General features: G+C 37.4%; 1 protein-coding gene across 6 annotated transcripts in view; it reads left to right on the top strand.

Annotated features, from left to right (window-relative positions):
• Positions 1 to 20,747, top strand: part of LOC145788592 (E3 ubiquitin-protein ligase SINAT2-like) — a 71,902-nt gene extending 51,155 nt beyond the window's left edge. For 4 of the 6 annotated variants that reach the window (XM_082910853.1, XM_082910848.1, XM_082910849.1 and 1 more), the window contains exons 2-4: positions 4,928 to 5,250; positions 19,129 to 19,515; positions 20,254 to 20,747. In XM_082910853.1, the coding sequence (XP_082766979.1) occupies positions 5,029 to 5,250; positions 19,129 to 19,515; positions 20,254 to 20,577 (933 nt within the window). In that variant the 5' untranslated portion in view covers positions 4,928 to 5,028 and the 3' untranslated portion in view covers positions 20,578 to 20,747. Of the gene's footprint in view, positions 1 to 4,913; positions 5,251 to 19,128; positions 19,516 to 20,253 lie in introns of all 6 variants that reach the window. The other 2 variants (XM_082910850.1, XM_082910852.1) reach the window with 1 other exon arrangement.
• The last annotated feature ends 574 nt before the right edge of the window (positions 20,748 to 21,321 follow it).

The raw sequence follows: 21,321 nt of genomic DNA on the forward strand, positions 1-21,321 counted from the left end.
AATAAATAAAGATAATGTTGGGGGCGGTGGTGTAGTTGTTTACGTGTAGCTTGGTCTGGTACTCATGACTTGAGCAATGAGCATTATACAACTTCAAATAAAATAAAGCAAAAGAGGGGGACAATAAAATAAAGCAAAAGAGGGGGACACATAGGTTGGGTTCTGGGAAAAAGAAGGGTGCACATGGGTTGGGAGGTGCAAGCCATTAAATAAAAAAAGAGAAGGATTTGCTGTGCCAGAGAAAATTTTCAACCGGGTATTGTTTCTATTAAATGCACTCTCCAGACGCTTGGATGCAAGAACTTGGGTGGAGCTCCATCAACAAGTATCGGAATACATGGCTTTCCATTCAATGGTTCACCGAGATCACATTTGACGCTGTTTATTCGAGAACGAGATTTATTGAGAAGGAAGCTCCGGTGGTTGAACGAGCAACGAGAGAACAGAGAAGAAGATGATGATGTTGAAGAAGACGAAGGCGATGGCAGAAACAGAGAAGCCATATATATAGATATAGATGTATATGTACGTATATCTGTGAGATAAGGGGCTAGGGTTTGTTGAGAGAGAGAGAGAGAGCTTGGATGGAGTCATACTCTGTGGAGGTGTTGAAAAATTCCAGCGGGCAGCGAAGTCATGGTTGCCGGCTGGCTGCCCGCCGGAAAGAAAGGAATATAGACCTAAATCTTATGGCTCTGATACCATGTAGAAATATATGTATTATTGATTGATGAATATTGTTATATCTGTCTATTACAAATGGTTCCTTATATAGATGTAGGTGTAGTGGAGTAGGTGGTGGCAGGTGAGGAGTAGGTGAGTGTAGTAGGTGAGTGTGTGGTAGGTGATGGTAAGTGTGTGGTAGGTGATGGTAAATTTTAACAGTCTCACCCTGTGACACCTAGTTAAGCTCAAACTTGTTATGTCAATCTTTGGCCAAGCATGGGCTTATCCTAGCTCAAGCATGTTTGCACCACTAGATAAAATAAAGAAAGCCCTAGTCTCAATCAAACATTGTCACTCATGTAAACAATATGCACATATGTATGTTTGTGTATGTATATATTATGGAGAGATGTACAAAAATGTACACATTTGTATGTTAACCTTAGATGAAAGTCACAAAGATGCATTTAGTGTACTCCTCAAATCCATGTCATAGATCTACCTTTAAATGTGAGGAATTGAAACGAAATCTATAGATTTTAAACCATAAATAATGAGATTTGGAAAATGAAGGTTGCCATAACTTAATTTTGATTTTCATCTATGGTACAAATTGTAGACATAACGGTAAGTGAGTTTGACGGAGAAGATGATGAAGGTGTAACTCTATAGATTGCAAAGGGAATTGGCAATGGAATATACCCATTTTAGGAAGAGAAAAGGATAACACTATAGTGGTTTTTGTTCCATCCTGGGAAGCAAGAAGCAGACATAGGACATATATAGACACTATATGGACATGTCATGAGATATGATGACAAATAATATATATATATATATAAATATATACATGAAAATAATAAATTGTTCATGTTACAAGCATATTTATATTTTACCATATCAATATACGAAGAAATCATTTTTCACATTTTATATGTTTGTGAAGAAATGCGGATAGGAAGTCTTGATATCTATTTCCAAACAAATTGAAATTTTTATATTTTAGGTTTCTAAATTTAACGAGTTTAAAAGAGGACAGATGAATAGATATAAATCCATATATTTTAATCATCGCCTCTGAAGTTATTATCTTAAAACATCCGTAAAGGCCCATGTGTTTCATCATTTTTTGCATGTCTAGGCAATAGACACGTTACATGACCTCCAAGTGTACAAAGCATGTTTGATTTTAGAAAGGAAAAAAAATAGTAGGATTTTTTTGGATGTGTGGCTGACACATGTCAGGATGTGTCTCACAAGTGTCAGAGTCCAATATTTGTCCATGTTGGACACCACACCTTCTAGGAAGTATTTGTTCTTCGTAGTGTCCATCTAAACTTGTGTAGGTGTCAGTTTGACTCAATGGAATTATTATATATTTTGCTTGATTTTCTTACTCAGGTTCTTATGTTGGTTGAATTTTAGAAGACATTTTAGTATGTGATAACATTGTAAATGCCGCATTATCCATGTTCAGTTCATGAACATAGGCTATCCTAACCAAGCCAAGGGCTACTCGAGCTCAGCTTCTTCATTAAAGGAGCTCTAGAAGGATGTTCAATATTGACTTATTTAAACAGGGAAGGAACTTGAATGACCTTGTTAGTGAACCGAGCCCAAGTTGAAGCTGGTCAAAAGTAACAAGGCTCAATTGTAGCCCTATTAGACCTGCCAAATTGTTAATTTTCATCTCTCAATTGAATAAATCCTATTACTTATTAGTGCTTGTTTCTATAAAAGCTTGTCCTTTTCATACCTTTTCAGGCACACCTAAATCATTTAAAGATGGTTGTCCTATTAATTTTGGAATCTTCTCTAATTGTTTTATTAGAATTATAGCTAGATTTTAAATCATGATTGCAGCTGCTATTGTGGTCATGTTTCAAAGCCGAAGACGTATATAATGGACGTAGTGAGACTTTGACATGGGAGCTGTGAATTCTTATTGGTTGCACAGCCCTGCTAGACATCAGTGATAAGCATGTTTTAAGCTTTGAATTCCATAAAATTGGTTTTGTATGATTCCAATGAATTTAGTTATGATATTCATTATTACTTAATTGAGAATACTTTGTCATAATTTGGTATATGTAATTACTAGAGAATATTAAATTAGTAAACAAACAATAACTACTTAATATAAATAATTAAGACAAACATTAATGTATAATATGAAAAAATAAAAAATAAAACCCATAATTACGATGAATTTAACACTAATGAGGCAAAAAGAGAAACAAGAAAAGGGTGCAATTTAGGGAAGTGTGTGCCTTTACCTTAGTATTGGAATACGTAACAAGCCTCCATTGATTTGATTTAAGAGCTAAGCTTAGAAATGGCTTGAGAGCTTAGAAAGCTGGAACTTCCCCAAACAAGGTGAGGAAATTGCTAGATCTGTCCTTTCAAAGAATTACTGCTTGACAGCAGCTTTAACCTTTGGTCCACTCTTAAGGCTATGTTGCATTGCCTATACAGTTACGATTTAGATTAGGTTTTCTATTGCAGATTTTAATGGGTTTGGGACCTTGCAAGGTGTTATGTAAAGTTTGCAGATGATATTCATGTGAGAATATTAGGTTGTTTGTGTGAATATTCTTTGAATTATTCTTGTTACCTATTTTAGTCTTAGTCCTAGAGTTGCTATTTAAATCAGATGTACTCTTTGTATTTTATACAATTGAATATACTTTATTCATTCAGAAATCTTACAATTCAAACCAAGATTTATGGGCACGAGTAATAATGGTGTAAAAGGCTTGATTTTCTTGCCGTTGATAATATTTTACAAGCCTTCTTGCTTTAGAAATTAGTTGATGCATGCCATAAAGAGTTCAAGAAAAAAATAAATACAAAGAGGCATAAAAAATCAAGAAGTGGCTTTTGGGATTTAGCATCATGAGTTTGTGTCAAAAGATTTCCTACCTTCAACCTAATTTACAGCCTTAATGTATTTATCCTTCTACCATCCAACTATAAAACACAAACATAGACTAAACCAGTACCTAATTACTATTTTTGGGTACTGTTCACGGTGCCTAGAACAACCCCTTGACAGCCTCTTAAATCCTATCCTTTTACTCCCAAAACCCTACTCTTATATTACCTCATACAAACCCCAAATCTCTATAACTTGCTACTTCTACAGCCTCATAAGTGATTAATTGCAAACCTAAAACTAGAGCCATTTGTTGCTGCTATATATTATTTTGGGTAACTCATAGGAGAGTGGTCCTTGCACTCATCCCGCATCATTAGTATTATTTTTATTTTTTGGGTGGATCATGTTGTGTGTCCCAAATAATTGCATATGCATACTTTATGACATTACTTAATCCTATCCTGTGGACCACATGATGTTATCTCTTCATAAGAATTTCCCCTGGATATAGTATCATATTAATTGTGAAATTAGATTTATGGTTGATATTTCTTTTACACTTTTTCAGTTCTACAACATTCCTTTTATTGCGATATCATGTCTTCTTAATCTGATATGAAGTTTGCTTTACATAATTATACAAAGGGAGACTTATTAGGAAATCATTTTTCAAGTACTTGTGTCCCAATTAATCTATAACATATTCTTGTATTCCAATAAGTTCTATTTTTTGGACATTTGATCCACCAAATCGTTATCCTCATATTTAAGATATTTTATGGACAATTTTACTCTTACAAATATTTTTTGAACGCTTGGCGACTTGGTGATGTAAACATTCATGTTTGAAAGTGTGAATGTTCAAATTGACAGTGTGAACGTTCCCATCACAGAACATTTACACTATCAATCTAAATATTATTCCAATAAGTTCTATCATTTGGACATTTGATCCACCAAATCCTTATTCTCATATTTAAGATATTTTATGGACAATTTTACTCTTACAAATATTTTTTGAATGCTTGGCAACTTGGTGATGTAAACATTCATATTTGAAAGTGTGAATGTTCAAATTGACAGTGTGAACGTTCCCATCACGGAACATTTACACTGTCAATATGAATATTGTTATTAAGGGTATGTTGGTAACTATGTCACACATAGGACTTATTGGAATATAAGAAAATAATTTGGACTAAGTAGAATATAAGTAGGTGAATAGGGATTTATGAATAAATGCCCTTTATACAAAATGCTACAGTGGATAAAATAAATTTCAGTGTAAGATAAAGTTACGAATTTAACTTCAAATGCATATAAGTTTCCTTGTTACATAGAGCTTCTACCAATTTAACTTCTAATGTAGGTTATGTTAAACAGGATAGGACCATCTAAGGACATTGGAAAGTGAAGCAGGAATATTGTGGTATAAGTTCAGAAAGAGAAAGGAGATCAGCGAACTAAACACTGAAGAATAAGACATGGCTCCTGGAGGAAGTGTCTACCAAGATGTTCTTGAGTCTCGCACTGCATTTGCTGATTATGGTATAGCACCTACAGAAATGGAATTCAGAAATTCCACTTTCAGAAAATCGGCTTCTGTTGGTGGTGGGAAGGTTGGTGGAATGGCATCAAATAGTGCTGTACATGAGCTACTTGAATGCCCTGTTTGCCTAAATCTAATGTACCCTCCCATTCATCAGGTACATCCTTGAACATTTGAGACTGATAAACTGAGAATGCTTGAGATTTTATATTGTTAAGCAAACTTTATATATTTACTTTAATGATTTGATATAGCCATGCAAATTGAGTAACTAGGATTTAAGACGTCATTGGGTGTTTGACATGTCCGGACAAATAATGTCAGCTATCAAGATTGATGCCTAGTGGCAGTGTTGATGTATTGTAAAATGTAATGTCAAAGGCCTTTTATATAATGCATAAAATTTGTAAATAATTATTTATTGCCAATAATAGAACAGAATATTTTATGTAGTTGAAGGATATCATAAAGGGAAGGCCAATGAATGAGGCTCCTGCTACTGTGGGGTCTGGAAATGATATCATAATTCAGTTAAACAGAAAATTTTGAATAAATTTTACTTCATTTTATGTTGGGTGGAATTCCTTTGTTTTATTTCTTATTTATTTTTTTCCTACATTTTATACCAACCTTTCAATTGTCCTTTTCTTTTGTGCGGTGGTGGGTGGGGACAGTGCATGCATGTGTTCTCATTTCTCACTGCAGAATTAAATTAACCACAGAAACAAATTTTGAAAATCTACAAAATTATCCGAATACTTCCAACAAATTATTAAATCCCAAACTTATCCTGTTTATTTTAGAAACAGTGAAATTATTTCCAAGTATTCTAAATATTACAAACCATCCATTACTTCTCCCAACATTGTAAGATCCATTACAATTATCGAACAGGAAATTATTTTATTAAGCTTCTTGAAGTAAATTGCTTTCTTGCTAAATAACTCCTGAATTACAAATTGTTTTACAAAAATGACAAGAAAACAATATCAGTTATGTTTGTGTATCCCATTGGTACTTATTTTTACACTAGTCACACTACAAAGCGCATATGATCTTCATGTTCAAAATGATCAAGGTGTCCTGAAAATAAATACTCTGATTAATGATTCCCTATGGGCATACATTTTCTGTATATATAATAATTTCATTATGTTTCATAATATGATGAAATATATGTATACTGTAATGCAAAAATAACATGAATATATATTTTACTCACCTACACTTGCAAACTTTGTACAAAAAATTATCACGGCGAATGCTGATGAGCATGTAGATATTTTAGATACTCTCATATTTGGTTTGGTAATTGGAAGAGATATCTTCACTGTGCTTGAGCCCAAGTTCCTTCACTTATATAATATGTAGTCATTGTAAACAGAATGCATGTCCTTTGTGTCTTGATCATGCATAGGTTGTGCATGATGCAAGATAACTTTGGGCAACAACTATTTTATGGAATTTTTAGTGTGAATTTAGTGGCAAAAGGGTAGAGGAACAGGTTGTGGACGATTTGAACTAGATTGGCTAAGGTTTATGGCCTGAAAATGGTGTTGTTCTATGGTAGTAAACAATAGCCCGATAATAGTAACCTGCTTATGAGCATGAAAGGGAAGAAAAGAGGGAAATAGGTGTTTCACCCTCACAAGGTGATGGTGCAGCCCTTAACTGGTTGGAATCCAACTATCAGATTTGGAAGTCTAGGGTGAAGCCCATGGGCCCAAAGATTTTTTGGTCTCATAAATGTAATTGGTAGCCTATTATAATTATTCAGTGAGATTTACTTAAATAAAAAAAAATAGCAAGAGATGGTTGATTTTGTTTCCTATTTGAGTTAGGTTTCTTTTTGGTTATAAATTATAGGATTTGCATTGTAATACTCAGTTTTGAGAATAATAGTTTGAGAGGTTTTTGGCTGTGGCTGTTTGTTAAAACCTATCACCTACTCCACTACACCTACTCCACCCACTTCACCTACTCCACTTCACCTACTCCACCTACTACCTATTCTTCTCTTCTATATATAGGAATTGTAAACATAATAACATACAACAATCAATAATACATCAATTTTAACATGGTATCAGAGCAAGGTTAACAATCTAGTCATTCTGCTTCACCGGCGGGCGGCAGCCTCGCCTTGGCCGCCCGCCGGACCTCTACACATACCTTCCATTTCCTGCCACGAATCCCATAACTGAATCATCGGAATAGTCGCTGTCGTCCACGGCTTCACCTGCGAGTCGAGCTGGCTCATTCAGCTCACCTCCGTCCTCTTCGCCAAGTCCGGCTTCGCCACTTGCGCCATCTTCTTCTTCCATGCACACAGCATGTTTGCCTGCCCTTTTGTTGATGTACTCGACCAGCTTATTCGGTTCAAACATTCCCTTCACAGTCACTTGGGAGTTATTCATATCTGTATCCACAGTCATCACACCCTGCATCTTGTGGATGCGGTACTTGATATCCTCTGAACAACCTTCACAGTGCATGTAAATCTTCAACACGACTTCAACTACCTTTGGCTGCACCTCTTGGCTGCACCTCCATCAGAACTTTCACCATTCCTTACAGCAATCTCCTTCTCTTCTTTTCTTTCTTTTCTTTTCTTTTCTTTTTATTTATTTATTTATTGTTTTGCTTCTACCACCGCCCAACTTTTGTCCCCCTCTTTTCTTATTTATTTATCATCACACCTAGACACCAACTTTTGTCCCCCCTCTTTTCATTTCTTTATTTTTTTTCTTTTACTCACCCACGATGTTCAGATTCTCCAACCTATACTTTTTCTTTTCATTACACTCTTGTTCCCCACTTTCTTTATTATATATATATATATATATATCTCTTTTTATTATATTATATTAAAAAAAAAAAAAAAACATCATCATCTCTCCTCCGTTTGATTTCCAACTCCATTATTTTTATTTATTTTCTCCAAACCACTTTCCTTATTTCCCCCATCTTTCATTTTTGATTTCAAATATATTTTTATTATTTTTTTTCTTTATTTTTCTTTCACATTATTTTTAATCTTTTTCCAATTCCATTCATACCATATAGCTTTGCACACCAAACCATATTTTATTCATCTCAGGAATCCACCCCGATCACAATTTTACACACAAAAAAAAAAAAAAAAAAAAAACAACAAACCACCACACAACACCAACAGCTTTGTTTTCTTTTCTGCAGCCGGCCACCAACCGACCTCACTTCTTCGCCTATTCCGTTCCGCCGGTCTTTTCTTCTTGCCTCCGTCCTGGGCGGCCCTTGACGGTGTTGCCTCCTTGTTTTCTACTCCACTGGGCACGATCACTCCACCCTGCTCCTCCACTACAGCATATGGCGGACCTCCAAATCGGAACATCACGGTGGCCTTCCGTTTCAGCTCCTTATTTTCCGCCTTTAGCACACTTATCTCTGCTCGCGCATCCTTATACATGCGTTGGAGCAGAGCCAGTTGGGCATTTAACTGTTGCACCTCATTTGTCCTACTCTGAAGCCGGTGCGACAAGTTTGTGACCGCCGTCATGGTCTCCACACATGACTTCAATGTATACTGATTGGCCTCAATATCCGTTTGCACTGCCATTTTTTGCTCCACAGACCGCATCGGAAAGTTCAACGGAGCAAAACCAGAGGTGTTTGGTTGAGGTTCACGGGCCACCGCACCAGTTATCTCTCTTGTTGACTCGTTGAGGTCTGGAAAGAGAGTGAGCAGACCACAGGAAGAAGAGGCCATTTTCTGGGCAACAGAGTGTTACAGAATATTACCGAGTTTCTCTCTCAGACAACGAAGAGTTTTTTTCAGAGGTTTTTCGCAGTTTCTTGTCTCAGCCTCAGCCTCAGCCTCAGCCTCAGCCTCAGCCTCCGTCTTGGTTAAATCGCCAAGGCAGATACGCGCATCGCGCGCCACTTGACGCCAGACGACAAAACGGGCGCGCAAGCCAAGGTAGTCACGCGCCTCGCCATAATGTCCGGCACACCTTTTTATGGATTGGGCACGCCTTTTGATGGCACGCCTTTTGAAAGATTGGGCATACCTTTTGAGGGTGCGACTTTTACACCGGTCCGACATGACCCCATAAACTGTTCCGACATTGATTCCGGTTAGCTTCTCCATCGGTCCGGTGTGACCTCGTCAACTGTCCAGACTTTATCTGCTACAACGGTCTGCCACAACCATCCAGTGTCCTCTACCACGTTATGACACACCCATCCAGTGTCCTCTACAACGTTATGACACACCCATCCAGTGTCCTCTACAACGTTATGACACAACCATCCAGTGTCCTCTACAACGTTATGACACAACCATCCAGTGTCTTCACCAACGGTCTGACACGACCATACAGTGTCTCCTATCCTCTTTTATTTTATGTATTAGTCTATTTTCTTGTTTTGTTACTCTCTTCAAACTCAAGTTGGTTAGTTTCTATCCCCCTTGAGTTTGCGGGGGGCTGTTAAAACCTATCACCTACTCCACTACACCTACTCCACCCACTTCACCTACTCCACTTCACCTACTCCACCTACTACCTATTCTTCTCTTCTATATATAGGAATTGTAAACATAATAACATACAACAATCAATAATACATCAATTTTAACACTGTTGTTGAGTTCTCCCTCTCTTCTCTCTATCTTACCCTACATCAATTTGGTATCAAAGCTAAATCTCCATTCACTGTTCTCCATCTCTCTTCCTTGCCCGATCACCGTCTCCTCCAAAAATAAAATAAAAATAAAATCCATCATCCTACCTCAATTCCCATTGTTTTTGCTGCCCACCGTTGAAGTGTTAATGAAATTTATCACCAGCCTCTCCATCGCAACCTGGAATTTTGAAGCAAGCCTGCGACGAAACTCTGGGTTTGAAATCTTCATGTCATAGACTGTCTTCTGTTCCCTCCCACTGTTTCGTGTTGAGCTGCAAGCACCACTGCCACCCATATTGCTGGGGAAACCCTTTGTTGGTTGGAGTCAGAGCCCGAACCGTAAAACAAGGGGCTATCTGGGTCAATCCAATTTGTCATTGATCCTTTCCTAGTGTCGCCACCCTATCGTCGTCGCCTTTCACCGTTAGCATTGTCTTCTCCCTCGCACTCCATCATTGAAGTCGATTTCTGGGTAGACTATTGGAGCCAGGTAACCCACAAACCCAAATCAAATCCCAACCCATCTATAAACTTAACCCGACCCAAGGAAAAATCCAGACCCAAGTCTATTTAACCAAGACCTGATCTGTTTAACCCAATAACCCAAACCAGGTTTTATAAAACCCTAACCCATTACCCTTAAACCTGATCCACCTATCCTTAAGACCCAACACAGCAATTCAACCACCTTATACAGCCTTATCCTGACCTCCAAGCCCATTAAATAAATACCCAGCCAAAATCAATAACACGAGCCATATAATAAACCCAAAACAAGTCTATACCTCTGAACCACTTAAATCCAAGGCAAGCAATCTATTAACAATGCCAAAATCCCTTAAACCTTATCCAGCCCATTTACCTCAGCCCAAACAGTCAGTGCAGCCCAAACTCAGCGCACATATTTTAGAAACTCAGCCTAGAAACAACTTAAAATGAACCGGCTCATTAAGCCTAACCCTTCCATCCTGTAACCTCACCAAACTACACTTAAATTCAGCGAACCCAACTAACCCATAAACCAGCTAACCAAGTGTCACGACCCCGCCCCGCCCCGCCCCAAACAGGATAGCAGTAGTGACCGGCCAGTAGTGCCTGACTACTGAAGGCCTAGCAAGACAAGGCAAGACAAGACTGGACTAAAAACATTAGAGCTTATGCGGAACCATTTGTCCATTAATTACCAAGAGTCCAATTAGAGCATGAACATAAGTCATATGAAAATAAAACAAGCAAGCTTCTCATTTTATTTACTTTGACATTTACAAGTCCAAACAACACAAAAAGAAAAGTGCAACATTTACAACATACCCTTAACAAAAAGCAAAACATATATACAAGGCTATCGTCTCTAACCGTCGTTCCCAAAAGTACAAAACAAAAAGAAAAAGACTTTTGGCTTGACCTTTCTTCTCTAACTTGTTCTTCATCATCACCTACATACATAGGGAAGGGGGGTGAGCCCCAAAGCCCAGTGAATAGTAATACAATAAAGTGGTAAATGAATGAACAACGATAAATTTTATTAAAACCAAGCACAAGATCATTTCAAACATAATATAACTTTGTCGAGACAACAAGTTTAACTTACAAGCATATACATAGCGATGAACATTCCAAGACTTTCGAATCAAGAGTCCACAAAAGGTGGCAAGAGGAGCTCAGTTACCTAGAGATTATTGGCATGATTCCTAATAACAAACATGATCCAAGATGTCATTTTAATACATGATGCAAGGGTATAGGATGTTCATTCATAGTAGAACAATGTCATAACTTCCTTAAATATATCATAGGTTTGCATTTTGAATCATAGTTTTAACAAACATAATTTTACTACACTACTACTCACAAATGGCTCATTGAACACTAGGTATTCTCTTTTGAAGCTCGACCTATACGAAACAAGAACAAAGTATTGAAGTGCTAAACAAACTCAACAAACATGACAATTTGAGTGTCTAAACTTAGCTAAGTGTTTTCCTTAGATTTCTTTCATGTTTTTAGTGTTGTTCTAGGTCTAGTTCAAGTCTCAACTAGGTGTCAAAGGCGTACAAGGAGTGTCTTATGTGAGAGAGGGTTATAAAACAAACTTGTGCACAAAACAGGGCATTTCCGCACGTGCGGGGCTCAATCCGCATGTGTGGGCCGCACATGCCTTTTTTTCATAACTAAATTTGTGATTTATCTGGCCGCACGTCCGGGAATCACTTCCGCACTTGCAGAAGTGGATGACTTGCTTAGTTCGAAAATTCCTTCTTGTTCTAAGCTTCCTCCTTTCAAGTTCTAAGCTAGGGGTTCATACAAACTCAATCTAAATCATGCAAATTTGATAACAAACATGAAAGTATGATCATTTTCCAAATCATTAGCATCAAAACTTAGTTTGATTTCAAGATTAAAGGCTATAACTACAAGTTTTGTTAAGAATTTGAGGAATTCAATCTTTTTCCAAAACCTTTCTTTATCTTTGTTTCAAATCACGAACTTGAATGGTAAAACTATTGAAAATCAAAAGAACATATGAAGATGAAAGTTTAAATGCATCACGAACATCAAAAACCAATTCAACGTGATGAAGTTCTAGGTCTCCTACCTACTTCTACAATCTAACCAACCCTTCCTCATTCTTTCCTTCAATTCTTCCTTGTTAATCCAAATTGATCCTAACGTTTTCTTGATTTTAGATGCTAGGAGGGTTTACTACAAGAATTGAGATTAAAATCTTACCTTAGTTTTATTGAGGGATGAGTTTTGGTGTTCTTGGATGTCCCCTCTTTTCTCTCTTCTTTCTTTTCTTTTCTTGCTTTTCTCTTTTTCTCTAGCCCTTTCTCCTCTTTTCCAGCAGATTTTCTTTCTTCTTTGATTTGGTTTGGCTTTTATAAGGTAAGGTAGGACAAAGACTAAATTGGGACAAAAAGGGGGGAGGTGTATGTATGCTTCATCAAATTATCTAATTTTTGTTTGCTTAGCTTAACTAATCTTGCTTATTTAACTTAGTTAACTAAGTTTTGTACTAATTAATCTAGGTTTAACTTCATCACACTTAACTTAGTTAATCCTAATTAAGGCTCACTAATCATACTTAATTAACACTAATCCCAATTAGCAAAAATTCATATAGCATGAAATGGACAAGCGTATTATACCAGGATCTTTAAGCTCCTCAATTAGTGCAATAGCACATCCTATGATTTTCAAATCAAGTCTAAAGTCATCCCCTAATTCATTGCACAAAACAAATAAGTCTTAAACATGAGGTTCCAAACTAACTTCTTCTCCTCCTTTCTAATTCTAATAAGTCCTATTTCACATCAGCATATAACACACGGACAAAAGCAATAATAGCATGATATGCATTATGCATGAATGGTTGGTTGTCACATTCTTCCCTCCATAAGAAGTTTGGTCTTCCAAACTTACCTTATATTAGCTTGGAAATAAACTGGGATACCTCATCCTCATTTCATCCTTTTTTCCCAAGTAGCATCCCTCCCATAGTGTTCTTTCCATTCTACCTTCGCCATTGGTGTAGCTTTGTTTCCCAATTGTTTCACTTGACAATCAATAATTTGAATAGGTCGTTTCTCGTATTCTAAATCCTCATCAATGGCTAATCGGCGATAATCTATCACATGGGAAAGATCCCAAGTATAACCCCGTAGCGTGGAAATGTGGAATACATTGTGGACTTGCTCCATCTTTGATGGTAGTGCTAACCGGTAAGCCACTGGGCTAATCTTTTCCAAAATCTCAAATGGCCCTATGTAGCGTGGAGCTAACTTTCCTTTCTTCCCAAATTGAGTTTGGCCATTCACTGGAGTTATCTTAAAAAACACATGATATCCAACTTCGAGCTCTAAGTGCCTCCTCAAATCGGCATAACTCTTTTGGCAGCTTTGGGCAGTCTTGAGTCGTCGTTGAATAATCTTGATCTTCTCAGTGGTGACTTGAACAATTTCAGGTCCCAACATTGGCTTATCTTCCACGTCCATCCAACAAATTGGTAATCTACATTTTCTTCCATACAGTGCCTCATACGGTGCCATGCCAATACTTGCTTGGAAACTGTTATTGTAGGCGAATTCTGACAAGGGTACAGGAGTTTCCCAACTCCCCTTGAAGTCCAAAGAACACAAACGAAGCATATCTTCCAAAGTTTGTATCATCCTCTCTGATTGTCCATCGGTTTGTGGATGGAAAGCGGTATTAAACCTTAGTTCTGTTCCCATTGCTTTCTACAAGTTCTGCCAAAATCTAGATACACATTTGGAGTCTCTATCTGACACAATAGAAATAGTCATGTACAAGGTAGAAAGTTTGTTTGCGTTGTAAAAAGATTTCACAGGTAAGAAATGGGTGGACTTGGTCAATTTATCTACAATGACCCAAATTGAATCCATACCTCTTGGTATGCGAGGCAAGCCAACTACGAAATCCATCGTGATATGTTTCCATTTCCATTCTGGGATAGAGAGAGGTTGAAGTAGACCGGCTGGCTTTTGGTGTTCTGTTTTTAACTTGTTGGCATTGAAGGCAACAAGAAACAAATTCTGCTATGTCCCTTTTCATGTTTTTCCACCAATAGATTTGCTTGAGGTTTTGATACATTTTGGTATTTCTAGATTGCAACACTTGATCTTTGATTGTGAATCCCGGTCATGGCTTTGAATCAATATCATCAAAAACTTTCTTGAAGTAAGCATCCTCCAATTGCTTTTGCTTGATTTCTTCAATGATTGATGGTTGGGCTGAAATTGCAGCTAAAGTCCCTTCAGTCTCATGTAAGACCAATTCCACTTCCATTTTCTGCAATCTTGTAGTATGTCTCCTTGTTTGGTGAATAAGCATGCCAAGTTCTCCATTGACTTTCGGCTAAGAGTGTTTGCCATGGTGTTTGCTTTGCCAAGATGATACTAAATTTGCAAATCATAATCTTTCATCAATTCTAGCCACCTCCTTTGTCTCATGTTGAGCTCCTTTTGCGTGAACAAATACTTCAAGCTCTTGTGGTTTGTGAACACTTCACATGTAGCCCCATATAGATAATGACGCCATATTTTCAATGTAAAAACAACGGCTGCCAATTTTAAATCACATGTTGGATAATTCTTTTTATATGATTTTAATTGGCGTGAAGCATAAGCAATAACTCTGTTGTTTTGCATTAAGACACAACCCAATCCCTTATAAGATGTAGCATTATAAATAACAAATTCCTCCGTACTTGGTGGTAGTACAAAGGCTGGTGCTGTGATCAACTTGGTTTTCAATTAAGATCCTGACGAGCCTCCTTGTAGGATTGGGGTTTTGAAAAAGAATGAACAGTAAACAAGAAGGTACGATATGAATTAGAAAAACATGTATTAAAATACCAACCTGTTCGGCATGTAACAAGATTAGTGTCTTTAGAAGCAGGACGGGCAATAGTAGGTGAGGAGACAATTGGTGAGGGAACAACCTTGCAACGAGAATAGACTAACAACGGAAGAGAAGAGGGAACAGACTCATTGGGGACAATAGAGAAGGATTCAACAAGAGGGTGGGTAGGAGGAAAAGAGGGAACAAGCTCATGGGGAACAGTAGAGATGTACTCATCAGGAGGGACCTCAGAAGGAAATGGATCTATGTTAACCAAATCCTCTTTGGAACCGGGGCAGTGATAGGAGGAAGTTGAAAGTATGACAAGCGTTCAAAAACGGCAACATGGCGGGAGATATAAAGGCGACGGGAACGATAGCCTTTTTGGGGAAGGCTGTAACCCAAAAAGACGTCGAGGACAAACCGGGCACTAAGTTTGGTTTTATCTTTACGGGAAAGAAGGATAAAACAAGCAGATCCAAAGACGTGAAGGAGGAAGTAATTCGGCATTTGAGAAAATAGAGCCTCATAAGGAGAACGGCCAGAGAGAAAGGGAGTTGGCAGCTGGTTGAGAAGGAAAGTAGCGATAAGAACTGTTTTACCCCAAAATGGAGCTGGAATAGAGGTAGAGAGAAGAAGAGACCTAGTTATCTCAAGGAGATGATGGTGTTTACGCTCAGCTTGACTATTTTGGACGGGTGTATCAGTACAAGAAGTTTGGTGGATGGTATCCAAGTTGACCAAATATTCACAGAACTCAGTTTTAAAATATTTCCCACCCAAGTCAGACCATAACAATTTAATAATAGATCCAAACTGTGTAGCAATCATAGACTGAAAAGTACGGTATATCTGGTAGAAGTCAGACTTATGAGTTATAAGAAAAACCCAAGCGTAACGAGTGCAGTCATCAACAAATGACACATAGTATATAGAACCCTCTTTAGTGAAAACAAGAGAAAGGCCCCAGACATCAATATGAACTAAATAGAAGTACTTTTACAAAAAGGTAAGACTAAAATGACAAGTTTACACCCCTGACACTTGGTAAGTTGATTAAGAGAAATTTTACCCAATAAACCTAACTAAGCTAAAGATTGTAAGCAGTCAACAGACAAATATCCTAATTTAGGCGGCCACAAATAAGGACTTAACAGATAATCTGACTGAAAAGAGGAAAAACCAGTTGGAGAGGTAGTCATAGGCAGATGTAAGCTCTCCACCACATAGAGGTCTCCAACTCTATGGCTGATCTCAATCTATTGCTTGGACATTCGATTTTGCACAAAATAGATAGAAGAAAAAATGATAACATCAAGACCGGAGACATTAAGCTGGCTGATCGATAATAAACTGACAGATAACTGAGGAACATAAAAGACAGATGGAATAGTGACAGCAGACATATCAAACATAGGCCAAACCCAACAGATATAACAGATATACCAGACCTATTAGTAGTATCAACAGTAATATGAAAGGGAAAAGGCGTACAATTTTAAAGTAAGGAGACATGAGGAGTCATATAATGAGAGGCGCCAGAGTCAAAATCTAGACAGACAAAGAGATACTTGAAGAAGACCCAAGCAAACCTGAATGAAGGGAGGAAAGAGAGGAGCCAGACAGGGATAGCTGTGAGGTAGACAATATATGTTGAAGTGGAGCAATCTGTGCACTCAAGGGAGTCAAGTCAGAATCAAGAGCCGGAGCAGATTTAGTATAAGCAGTGGAAGGCTGAAAAGTATTTTGAGGAGGAGCGCGGAATTGGATCTGAGACTGTAGAGAAGACGAGGCAGGCAGATGTCCGTTCTTGGGACAGTGGTACTTCCAATGGTCCTTTTGATGGCAGAAGGCACACTCATTAGAATCTAGAGACATCACAATAACCAGAAAGCTGAGGGGTTCAAGTGTAATAAACCCAGAACCAGAACTAGAACTAGATGGGTCAAACTGTAATAGGCCAAAAACACAAGAAACACAGTACTGGATAAGTCAAGTATTAGTGGGCAACTCATAAATCGGAAGAAAACAGCCTCAGAGAAGACAAAAACCACTCAGAGTCGAAGCCCCGAAGGAGAGAGATACGAATCCTGAGTCTCAAGCAAAGAAGAGACCATGATTTTTCTGTCTCTTCGAACCAATACCAGTCGAAGCAACTAGGTAGGTCACGACTAGCAGATGCGATGATCAGAGAAGGAGAGAGATCGCAAGTTGAGAACTAGAGAAGCCGAAGATGAAGACCAACGAACCAAAAAACTAGAGAGAGAAGACCAGTGAACCAAAAAACCAGAAATTAAACCTAGATGATTTGAAAGGGTTTCGTGACTCGCTAAGGCTAAGAGGAGTCGCGAGTTGAACCCAAACAACTGATGAACAAATCAACCTAGACAGACCAGTCGATCGAGAGAGAGAAAGAGAGTGACCTACGAATAAAAGAACTAGACAAGCAGTCACTCGCGATAAAGGGAGAAGACCACGACCTACGGTGTAGAGAGACAAGCAACTTCTAGGGTTTCAGTGATAGCTCTGATACCATGTAAGATTTTTGAATAATAATCTGTATATTCAATTGTGAATGTAATACTAGGATACATGTGATTATATAGCAATCCTAACCCTAAGACTAAAAAGGAAAGAGAATATTTACAATCCCTCACAATCTCTCAACATATATACAAAATATATACTACCGTATATAGAGATACACTAATATTCTCACAGGATTATGACTATTGCTCATCTACGATTGAAATTATCATGAGATAAACCTATCCAACAACGTACTAAATTAAAATAAACATAGAGGCTTAAGAACACTGCAAAATTTGATTCCATGATGCTGTAAACGTGCTCTATGTAAAATTTCAGATTTGTCATTTTTTTTTCTTTTCTTTCTTTCATGTTTTTCATCAATGCTGCCACTACGAAAGTCAATATGGTGTATGTTGTAGAAAATTCTCTTCTTTGGACACAAGGAAATGGATATTTCTTGCAAGCAGCTATTGTTAGAGATTGATGCAAAACAATGTATGTTTTTGTTTTGTCTTCTTTTGTTTTTTGTTTTTTTTGGTTTTTGTTTTTGTTTTTGTTTTTTTTTGTTTGTTTGTTTTTGTTTTTTTTTGATTTTTAAAAACCTTAAAAGGATAACTAGCTCTACAGAGCTTGTTCATCTCATTTTTTGGGTTAGTTTACCAAGGGTCCTTATGGTTGTCACAAAATGTGAATTGGGCCATTCAAAATTAGACAATTTTCAATTAGATAATTAAATGTGTTTGGTTGCAAGAGTGAAACAACTCAAAATCTGCATGTTTTGCATTCTGTACGAACATTTAGAAGTGATCATTTCATTTTGTTTAAAATATAGTATGACCTAATCTAAATTTGGGATATTCAAAACCTGTTAGTTCAATGCCTACACAAATTTTTAAGTGAACTCATTTACAATCGCATTTATTTTGAATTATTTAATCACGAATGAAATAATTCAATTTGCTCAACCAAATGGGCCTTAAAAAAGCTTCTTTTTTTTCATTACTGTCAAGATTACACCCATTACACGATATTATTTAGGCTATTTCCATTTTTCTTTGTGTGAAAGCAAAAAATAGGACTAGTACGCAGTTCTCTCTCTCTCTCTCCCCCCTATTGTGGCTTGAACCATGCACCTTGCCTTCTGAAGTGGCAGGAGAATACACTGAATTTCCTGGTAGCTATGATGTTGCGGTCCATTGTCTTCATTTCTGCCTGACTTATATGTTGATTTCAGAACTCATTCTTGTTATAACCTGGCAAATTAATATTGAGACTGAGAAAAAATGTATTGAAAAAGTGTAAAATGATTATAAAGTGTTTTGAAATTCATAAAAAGTGTATTGAATTTTGTAATTAATGCCTTGAGATTGACATATCTTTTGTCCTTTTCTGGTGTCCTAGGGGCACTTATTAGCAAGACCCTTAGAACATATATATATATATATTTCTTTTAAAATCTTCTTTTTCCTGTATGTAGTGTCCCAATGGCCACACTATATGTTTGAACTGCAAGACTAAAGTACACAATTGCTGCCCAATTTGCCGGCAAGAGCTTGGAAACATAAGGTGTGTGGCTCTGGAGAAAATAGCAGAAATGCTTGAACTGCCATGCAGATACCAGTTCTTGGGTTGTCAAGATATATTCCCTTACCATAGCAGACTCAGGCACGAGCAGAATTGCAGGTTCCGCCCATATAATTGCCCTTATGCTGGAGCTGAATGCAATGCCAATGGTGATATCCAGTTCCTTGTTGCGCATCTCAAGGATGATCACAAGGTTGACATGCATGATGGCTGTACGTTCAACCATCGATATGTCAAATCCAATCCCCAAGATGTTGAAAATGCTACATGGATGTTGACAGTGAGCTCTCTCTCTCTCTCTCTCTATATATATATACATATATATATCTACTATGTATGTGTGTATCAATTTATCTATTTCTCAAGCCTAATATGACAAAACTTTGTTAGTCTTAGCAATTAGCCTTGGTTTTATACTAATTTGTGCGTGCTAGTGATAAGGATCAAATCCCAATCCCAAAAGTAATTGAATTAATTTTTTTTCTTCCCACTTTTGCATCCTTTATCCACCTTCCATGCAACTAACTTCATCCTTCAGATTTTGACTTATTTGATAAATTTTTCCTCGAGGAAATAATGATCAAATCCTAAATTTTTTTGGTGCTTTAATTAAGCTAGGGTAGTTCATTTTACCTGTCCAATTAATTTGTTTGATCACCAGTCCAACTCTTTTTACACTATCAAACATTGATTATTTGCATTGACCAACTTATCTGATTTTTTTTAGTATTGTCCATGCAATGGGTGATACATAATTTTCCTTGAAGCCTGTTATGCGTAGTTCTTTGTTTAGCCTGAAAGAAGACAAAAAGAAGAGATTAATTAGTTCTTTTTCTATTTTTTTTTTTCCTGTTTTTTCTCAAGAACCGATACAAAAATGCTTGGTTCACTTTTATCTTTATCATCTTGCATCCCCAGAAACATTTTATTTCATTTAAAACATTGGCAACACCTTGTTGTTCAATCCATCAACACTAAAAGAATTGAGAAACATGATTGGTTCTGTTATCTGGTGCAGGTTTTCAACTGTTTTGGCCACCAGTTTTGCTTGCACTTTGAGGCATTCAATATAGGAATGGCACCTGTTTACATGGCCTTCTTGCGGTTTATGGGGGATGATCACGAGGCCAAAAAGTTCAGTTACAGTTTGGAAGTTGGTGGGAATGGGAGGAAACTAACATGGCAAGGAGTTCCAAGGAGCATTCGTGATACTCATAAGACAGTTAGAGATAGTCTGGATGGACTGATTATCCAGAGAAACTTGGCACTCTTCTTTTCCGGTGGTGATGGGCAGGAGCTGAAGCTTAAAGTGGCTGGCCGCATATGGAAAGAGCAGTTATAAATCTATAGAATGCTATCTATAAAAATCATGTGGTAACTAAAGACACCTTTCTTAAAACAATATTTTTGTTTTTAAAAATTCTGAACTTGTTATGGGTCGGCGGAGTGTAAATGGGTTGGATTTCTAAAAGATTTTTTGGTTTGTAGATCAATTGGAGTTATTACTGTGCAGCTAGCTTTGTTCTGGGATCATGTTTCTATGGTTATTCAAGATTCCTAAAACCTTTCTTTCCCATTCTTTGTTTCTGGTATTTTTGGTATCATTTGGATACAGTTCTCAGTTCAGCTTCACCCGTTGGCATGTCCTCTTAACCTTTTTTCAATTCAAGAGACGCCCATGCTGTACGCCACACACCAGCCACTGGCCGTCCACCAGTGCCAGCTCTCTCTCTCTCTCTCCCTCTCTCTCTCTCTCCATTTTCTTCTTTTCTACCACCAGTGTCATTTGCGAACCCACCGCTACTGCCCTCAACCGGTAGTACACCACCATCCCTCAATTCCAAAACCCCCGCACAGGACAATCACAGCCACCATTTTTGACAGAAACGGTCAATGGATGTGGTTAAGTAATGCTAATGGCAGTGTGTAATTTTGTCATACTTCACACCGATTTGGCAGCAATTATGACCCATATAATCTTAGAAGTCCCAATTGAAACGTGCCATTTTTTTAGGCTAAACTACCCATAACTCTTAATAATTGGATTTAATTTTCATAAAATCTTATTGAAAAAAAGTCTTAGTAA

This window comes from Camellia sinensis, unplaced genomic scaffold (assembly GCF_055761805.1).
Source record: "Camellia sinensis isolate YWXY unplaced genomic scaffold, ASM5576180v1 Unanchor1, whole genome shotgun sequence".
In the NCBI taxonomy this organism is placed as follows: Eukaryota; Viridiplantae; Streptophyta; class Magnoliopsida; order Ericales; family Theaceae; genus Camellia; species Camellia sinensis.